The 8,923-nt window shown below is 38.9% G+C and overlaps 1 protein-coding gene across 2 annotated transcripts in view; it reads right to left on the bottom strand.

The window, feature by feature from the left end:
• LOC129826135 (nuclear receptor subfamily 5 group A member 2-like) overlaps window positions 1-7,538 on the bottom strand; it is a 30,618-nt gene extending 23,080 nt beyond the window's left edge. The window contains exons 1-4 of one of the 2 annotated variants that reach the window (XM_055886491.1): window positions 7,362-7,538; window positions 5,183-5,301; window positions 4,941-5,082; window positions 782-1,440 (exon numbers count right to left, since the gene is read on the bottom strand). In XM_055886491.1, the coding sequence (XP_055742466.1) occupies window positions 782-1,440; window positions 4,941-5,082; window positions 5,183-5,301; window positions 7,362-7,383 (942 nt within the window). In that variant the 5' untranslated portion in view covers window positions 7,384-7,538. The remainder of the gene's footprint in view (window positions 1-781; window positions 1,441-4,940; window positions 5,083-5,182; window positions 5,302-7,361) is intronic. The other variant, XM_055886492.1, reaches the window with a different exon arrangement.
• Between the last annotated feature and the right edge of the window lie 1,385 nt (window positions 7,539-8,923).

Raw genomic sequence — 8,923 nt, forward strand, 5'->3', positions numbered from 1 at the left:
CTGCAAAGCACACTGGGTATTATTAATGGCATTGTGTCAGGCGGAGATCATTAGAATAATTCTCAGCATGCTTTGCAATTTTCATTTTTACATTTACAATTATGTTTACTTCATTTAGCAGATGCTCTTATCACAACATAGTGCCATCAGACTTCTGATACCAATGCAGGTGAACCGCTCTAATATTTTTTAAATAGAAAAGTATTTTGTAACATATCCAGGTGAGCCACCACAGTGTCCGGCAACAGTACTGATGTCTTTCTCCTTTGGGGCCGGGAGTAACATTTGACTGGGGCCATAACTTGTGCTGTACCGTATGGCACAACTCAAATACACCATTCAGTTGACAAAGAGAATTAAAGTACAAGGCCTATCTGGCTTGGACAGTGATGCATCTCAAATCATTACCCAGAGGGAAACAGAATGGGTTATGGTGTCACCTCTTTAACTGCTGCTCTGTTTGAGTGTCTCCACCAGGAACAAGGAGATACAGAAACAATGACAGCAATCTGTCATAATAAATAGATCATTTTACACAGGCCTTCATTCTTTACTGCCAATATCTGTGTACGTGTGCAACATTTTAGAAGGAACATCAGGTAACCAAAAGATAAAGCTCTACCTCTATCATTTTGTCTTGAATATTCTTGATTTTACTTATCTATTAAGTACGATCATTACAATGATAAGATATGATACTACGATTATGATTATAAGGATCATTTCTCAATGTGCATCTCTCGCCTATTGCTTCCCTGTGGACTGAAGCCTGGGCGCTTACCTTGAGCTCCTTGAAGAAGATGCAGCTCCTGGCCCACTCCACTATGGAGAACAGAGTCTGGTCGGCCATGCGACACATGAGGCTGAAGGTGCTGAGCTTTTCCTGCCTGCCCGGGCCACTCTGCTCCTGCTGCAAGAAGGCCATGATCTTAATCTGCACCTGCATCTCATCTGGGTCGCAGCGCAGCAGTTCCAGCACGAGGGGGGGCTGGCTGGGAAGCTGCGGGGAGCCACCAGAGGGGTACCCGTCCGGTAAGGGGTACCCCACCAGAGACTCTGGGGAGCTTGTGTAGGGGTCAGGGTACTCAGACTTGATGGCCCTGCTGGGGAATGCTGTGTACTGGTACTGGGTGGGCAGGGGCCCATGGGGTTGCATGGCCACCCCCAGGGAGGGGGGTCCGTAGAGGCTGGCCTCGTAGTCTGTGTGGTTGATGGAGGCTGGGATGGAGGGCATAAGGCCTTTGGGGAGGGAGGGGAGGCTGTGCAGGGTGCCGGTGAAGCCATAGTTAGTCTGTACAGGCGAGAGCTGTGGAGGAGCAGAATCCAGCTTGAAGCCTGTGGAACGGATCAAAGCCTTCTTCTGCTGCTTCATGGCTCTGTCCCGCTTGTACATGGGGCCAAACTTATTCCTGCCCCCACGCATGCGGTCTGCACGCACCGCTGTCAAAGAAGAGACATCACGTTGAGAAACAGAACCTCTATCGACAACAGTGGATTTGTTATGTGCAATTTGTTACTTGGCTACTTTAGCCAGAAAAATATCATGGAAAAATGTCACTCATGTAAAATAACTCCTTATGTAAGTCCTTATAAAGAGAAACTCATTCAAACGTCTATCATTGAAAATACAGCCATAACAAGTGCACAGGAAAATACCCTAATTTAGTCAGGAATGTTTGGCAGTTTCCTGAACCAATTTTTTTTTTTTAAAGCAATGTAAAACAACCGCCAGGGTATCATACTCTGGTTACACTTTATTTGGATAGACTACAGTATCAGTAGCATTTCAACTAACTATCTACTAACCCTAGCTGTAACCCTAACCTTAACCCTTTTCCTAACCCTAAACTTAACCCTTACCCTTATTCGAAACCTTACCCTAACCCTAACCCTAACTCTAACTGTAGCAAGCAGTTGCTCATTAACAGATAGTTTGTTGAAAGTGTGACCCCTTATTCTACTACACATTTGAATTATCTTTAGGACAATTTACCAGACACAACATAAGCTAATGCCTTTGACGTTACGTAACACTAAGCTTGTTGATGTAAATAGAACGCTTAAAACCATCAGCGAGAAGCCCAGAGTTTTATCAGCAAGTCAAGAATGTGTCATTTCTCCACGGAAACAGGTGCTTTCTCGCATCACATGCCTGGGAATCACTGGTGAAAATGGCGCTCTGGCCCCCGTCATGTTTTGCGCGCTCCAGCCCCTCACAAAACCACATGGACACTCTAGTCTGTATGTTGTCTGTCCCTAATACAAAGCAACCACTACAACTTTTGCACAAACATTTCACAATCCAGATGCAACTGATTGCTAAGACAGGCTATGAAATCCATTCTATACTCTAAAATGTAGGGGTTCAACAAGGGTTCTTCTAATATCCTCAAAGTTCTTTGAAGAACCTTCGGGTTCTTGACACTGAAAATTGCGCCCAAAAGGTTCTTCCAAGAACCCCATAGGAAGTGGGGTTCATTGAGGAACCTCCTTAGTTGGTGGGGGTTCTTGCAAGAATCTAACTGCCCAACTGAAACACTTGGATTTGAATGTGAAAGGACAGCAGATGCAGGCACTTCACTGAAAAATGTAAAGATCTCCTCAATTTAAGGTAAGGTTTGACCCTTATATGATCTAAATTGATATTATTTCATGATGATACCATCTATCTTTCATATTTGTGCAAATCTTTGTAAAACAGAAAATGGACACAACTCAAAGGAAATCAATCAACAGAGGTACGAATACGTACAGTTGAAGTCGGAAGTTTACATACACCTTAGCCAACTACATTTAAATTTAGTTTTTCACAATTCCTGACATTTAATACTAGGTAAAAATTCCCTGTCTTAGGTCAGTTAGGATCACCACTTCATTTTAAGAATGTGAAATGTCAGAATAATAGTAGAGAGAATTATTTATTTCAGCTTTTTTTTCTTTCATCACATTCCCAGTGGGTCAGAAGTTTACATACACTCAATTAGTATTTGGTAGCATTGCCTTTAAATTGTTTAACTTGGGTCAAACGTTTCTTGTAGCCTTCAACTAGCTTCCCACAATAAGTTGGGTGAATTCTGTTCCATTCCTCCTGACAGAGCTGGTGTAACTGAGTCAGGTTTGTAGGCCTCCTTGCTCGCACCCGCTTTTTCAGTTCTGCCCACAAATTTTCTATAGGATTGAGGTCAGGGCTTTGTGATGACCACTCCAATAGCTTGACTTTGTTGTCCTTAAGCCATTTTGCCACAACTTTGGAAGTATGCTTGGGGTCATTGTCCATTTGGAAGACCCATTTGCCACCAAGCATTAACTTCCTGACTGATGTCTTGAGATGTTGCTTCAATATATCCACATAATCTTCCTTCCTCATGATGCCATCTAATTTGTGAAGTGCACCAGTCACTCCAGCAGCAAAGCACCCCCACAACATGATGCTGCCACCCCCATGCTTCACAGTTGGGATGGTGTTCTTCGGTTTGCAAACCTCCCCCCTTTTTCCTCCAAACATAACGATGGTCATTATAGCCAAACAGTTCTATTTTTGTTTTATGGATTTTATGGGTATCATCTGGTTTGGGCTTAGTGGAACGATAATTTATTTTTCAACAGGACAATGACCCAACACACCTCCAGGCTGTGTAAGGGCTATTTTACCAAGAAGGAGAGTGATGGAACGCTGCATCAGATGACCTGGCCTCCACAATCCCCCAACCTCAAACAAATTGAGATTGTTTGAGATGAGTCGGATCGCAGAGTGAAGGAAAAGCAGACAACAAGTGCTCAGCATATGTGGGAACTCCTTCAAGACTGTTGGAAAAGCATTCCAGGTGAAGCTGGTTGAGAGAATGCCAAGAGTGTGCAAAGCTGTCATCAAGGCAAAGGGTGGCTATTTGAGGAATCTCAAATATAAAATATATTTTGATTTGTTTAACACTTTTTTGGTTACTAAATTATTCCACAGGTGTTATTTCATAGTTTTGATGTCTCCACTATTATTCTACAATGTAGAAAATAGTAACAATTAAGAAAAACCCTTGAATGAGTAGGTGTTCTTAAACTTTTGACCGGTAGTGTACAAATGAATATCAATTGGTATTGGTATGTTATACAATGAAAATCCCATAGGCCTCTACATTATGGACAAGGTATGTGTGTGAAAAACATTATAAAAAAGTTTTTTTCATTCACATTTACCACAAAAGCCAAGGTGAATACTGTCATGTGCATGTTTTGTTAATCCTCTGTAAAATTACAATGTTTTGGATTCACAGACTTCACTCTCCCTACACCTCTGATGAATTTAACAGGAAACCTGTTCGATCACCATGCACTGCAAAATCATTCTGACTATGGATACACAGAATATCAACACATGAACATCAACATGCCAGAGGGTATGCCCATTGAACTTGGGGCTCTGCTCGGAGTTTACATCATATTTTGATATTTTTATTCTGCTTTGCCACTAAAATCGAAATAAAGACTGACAACAAAAAAGTGTGTTATTATATTATTATTATTAATAATAATATATTAAATGTAAATTATTATTAATAATAATAATAGGGAAGGGGGGATAGTTCAGAAATGTACCCCAAAAGGTTCTTCAAAGGGTTATTTGAGGATCCATTTAATGGGGTTCTTGGAAGAACTTATAGGGGTTCCCCACAGTTTCAATTTGAAGAACCCCTAGTATGCTCCAGATACCTTTTATTTTTAGTGTAGGCCTACTGACCATGAAGAAGACATTTACATATTTTAGATGAATAGCAAATTATAAAAAAAAAAAAATGCAAATAGATCTACAGTCATAAAATGTGATTTGATTTGCATATGGAAAAATATGCCACAACATTAAGGGCATATTTCTTCTGGACAATAATGTTGAAATGCTCTCACTGATAACGTCAAATTAAGGGGTAAAATGATGAGGAGAACCATACCTTCTAATCTCATGCCAACATTGAGGCATTTCTGGAATCGGCAGAAGGGACATCTCTTCCGCTGTGTTTTGTCTATTTTACACTCCTGGTTTTCTGCACAAGTGTACCTCTTATTATTCTGGACTGTCCTCTTGAAGAAGCCCTGGAGAAAATATCTACATTAGGTTGACGGGCCACAATACCCACAAACACAAGGGGGGGAAAGGACATTATAAATAATGAGTAATTCCAAATGAAAATACCTTACAACTTTCACATGTAAGGAGTCCATAGTGGTATCCTGAGACCTTATCTCCACAAACAGGACACAATTCTTCCAAATCGGCATCATAGGTGTAGTCCATTACTTTCAAAGGGACGCCTAGTTAGCGAATAAAATCAAGGGTCAAGGAAAACGGTGACGCAGGGATGTCTTAATCAATTAATTCAAATAATGTACCGTTTCTTAATCGAATGCATTTACTGCCCATTACACATTGTAAAATGCAGGACGAAATTGCATGATTCATAGCAGTTGTGACAAAAATGTCTGTTTTAAATCAAACTTAATTCCAATAGTCCTAAAACCTAACAAAAACAAGTTTGGCTAATGATAATTATGATCTTAATATGGGTTGACAAATCATAATACACATAGGGGAAGAATGCAGAAGTTTATTGATTTCCACATTGAACATGATAAATAGTTGATCTAGTGAAATTCGCATTTTTATGAGAGCTGATTGGCAATAGTTTTAGTCTATTTCACAAAAATAAGACCGATGATTCCATACAGTATGCGAGCCTACATACCATTTTCATATTAATAGTTTATACAAATCCAATTGAATTCAATTTAATTTTTATGTTACGTCTATTAGGGGCAACCAGCATTATCCTAAAATTAAACAGGCACTTGATTAGACAGATTCATTGAGCCCAAAAGACACCAAATATAAGACGCATAGATGGATACCTTGATTGTCCCCTTCTTCCAAGTGCTTAATCCTATTAATCATGAAATGCCCCAAACCAGGATAGAATAACGCGTTTTATAATCCAAACACACAACACGGCCACGCGCGCTTCAGCTTCAGTAGTCTTCTGTCTTTATACGCCTCGCACGCATAGCCTTCGACACGCGCACAGGTCCTGTACTCAAGGCTCTTCTATTGGGAGATTGGTCAATGAGCGGTGGATGCGACCACCTATATTTAGCAAACAACCAAAGCGGTACGGTGTACTCTTTCTTGCAACATAATAAACGGTTAGAGATGTCAAATCTGAAGGAGAACGCCGTGAACCATCAAAAAGGAACAGAGGATGACCGAAGGTGATATTAGCCATAACTATTAATATTATTAGTAGGCCTATTATTAGTAGTATTTTCTTATTAATCGTATTAGTATGATTATTATTATTAATAATATTTATATTAACATTATGTAGCATTGTTAGGCTTTATCGATCGTTATTACAATTACTGTTATTATTCATGTTTTTTGTTGTTATTGATATTACTACTATCATAATCATCAGTCGTTTCAGTTTTCGTTATTAATTTTAATTCTGTGAATAAATTAGGCCATATTGATGTGAACAGCAATATTGTTTTTTACAAGAAATGAGTAGGCCTATAGCCTACGCATCAAAGGATAGACGTATACTTTCACATCCATAGGCCTTAGATATATGCTAGGTCGATTTAGAAAAGGAAACGCAGACCCTTTGCATATGACTTAATTATATTTCAAGACTGTTTCAACAATACCTTTCAACAAGGAGCGTTAGTCTATTAACTATATTTTTATAATTATTAATTACAAAATAGGAAGATTAGGTTATATTCGATAAGTAGGCTTAATTATTTTGTTTGGGTATAAGCTATTTTGTAGAATTAAATTAGATTCACTGATTCACACTGACTCTATTTGCCGTTCTGGCAATTATGCAAATCTATTTGCCTACTCTATACCTCAAGTTCAGATGTGGAGAGGAAGCATTTCATTTTGTACCACCTTGATTTTAAATGCGCCAAACTAGGTAGCTAGTGAAATATTTTTCTTCTTTTTCTTACTCAGACATGAAAAAATCCAAACAAACAAAAAATAAAAGTGTTCAAGTATAAATACGTTTGAATAGCTTATTTCTTAGATCGCCTACTGAAGGTTTATATAACATTTGTCAGGATGCATTATGCTTTACGGTCTAGCCACAAATATGGGAAGTGCAGACAGAATTTCTTTATTAAAATTAAAATCTCATTCTTAATGACTTTAAATAGGCTATTCGAAATGGGCTTGCTACAACAAAAGATTAGAGGCATATTGCTATATGTATAAAATATTGCATACGCCTATCTGTGGGTTTACAAAGTTAATGTTGGCATATCCAAAATTTAAGACAATTGTACAGATTCAACTAGCGGATTATTAGACTTACCTTGTGCCTTTTCTCCCAACATTTGATTACCTATGAGGTAGGCCAGACGTCGACGATAATAAAACCTTAAATAAGATGCTGCAAAACTTTGGCCACTTTGGATAGCCTATAAAATCCGAATTTACAAAACAAATACTTAGCCTAAAAACGGATGATTTAGGAAAATGGGGATCTCCACGAATTACTGCAGTCATTTCCAGCTTTGTCTTTGCTCTTCCCTCTTTATTAAACAGCAAAAAAGTTCTTATTGGTCATCGACATGTCATGTGACGACTACGGATACGACGATGCGCCCTTTTTTCACAATCCAAGCAATATAATAACTGAGATGCACACATACAGACACAGTGTATCGTACGGGGCTATCAGTGTCCTCAACCTCATCAGTATCATATATGCCAGAAAATGGACATATTTCAAACAATCCATATTGTATTGTCTATCCTTGAGCACTGTGTATGGCAGTTCCATCAGCTAATGTAATTATGAATGTTTTATTACTGTGAAACTGGCATACTCGCCTAACAATTGTAGAAAATATGTCATTAATATACTTCAGAAATCTAATGACAGTAGGTCAATGCACTGTGTAATGCAAGCCCCTCAGTGACCATAGAGGCACGCATAATCATCTGAACCACTACCATCTATCTACAATTCCCGAGGATAAACTCCAAGGGAGAACTTGAACTTAGTGGTTTAACCAAACATTGTACATTTACACAATCAGGAATGATAATTACCTGAGTCCATATTCAATTATATTGTTGCCACCACCGTAGCCTAGTCAAATTAATAAAACTCTGTTTTTTTCTTGAGTTCTAAGAAATACATCTGCAGTTGTATTAGGTCTGAAATAAACACTTCTGTATACAGTATGTTATGTGTTAATCAGAGTGGTGTGTACAATTAAGTGATCATGCCTGAGAAGCCGGTGTTAGGAGGATATATTGGCATGGGTGTTGGTAGGCCCAAGAGGTAGTCGAGGGCTGGCAAACCATGACAATAACACCGGCTTCGAGTGCATTATCACTTTTGTACAACGGGTTACCAACATATTCAAATAATGATTGACATATTTTCATTAAAAACATTATTTTGATGAATTTATTAATATTATTTAATCCTTCCACAAGATATAGTGCCAACACAAATTGAGGGTTGCTACCTAAGCCGGCTGGATTCATTCTATCTGTTCGGTTCATTCTATCTGTTCGGGTCATTTTATCTGTTCGGTTCATTCTGTCTGTTCGGTTCATTCTATATGTTCGGTTCATTCGGTCTGTTCGGTTCATTCTATCTGTTCGGTTCATTCTATCTGTTCGGGTCATTCTGTCTGTTCGGTTCATTCTATCTGTTCGGTTCATTCTGTCTGTTCGGTTCATTCTATCTGTTCGGTTCATTCTGTCTGTTCGGTTCATTCTATCTGTTCGGTTCATTCTATCTGTTCGTGTCATTCTATCTGTTCGGTTCATTCTGTCTGTTCGGGTCATTCTATCTGTTCGGTTCATTCTGTCTGTTCGGTTCATTCTGTCTGTTCGGCTCTCTCTGACACTGTTGTT

This window comes from Salvelinus fontinalis, chromosome 28 (assembly GCF_029448725.1).
Source record: "Salvelinus fontinalis isolate EN_2023a chromosome 28, ASM2944872v1, whole genome shotgun sequence".
Taxonomy (NCBI): domain Eukaryota; kingdom Metazoa; phylum Chordata; class Actinopteri; order Salmoniformes; family Salmonidae; genus Salvelinus; species Salvelinus fontinalis.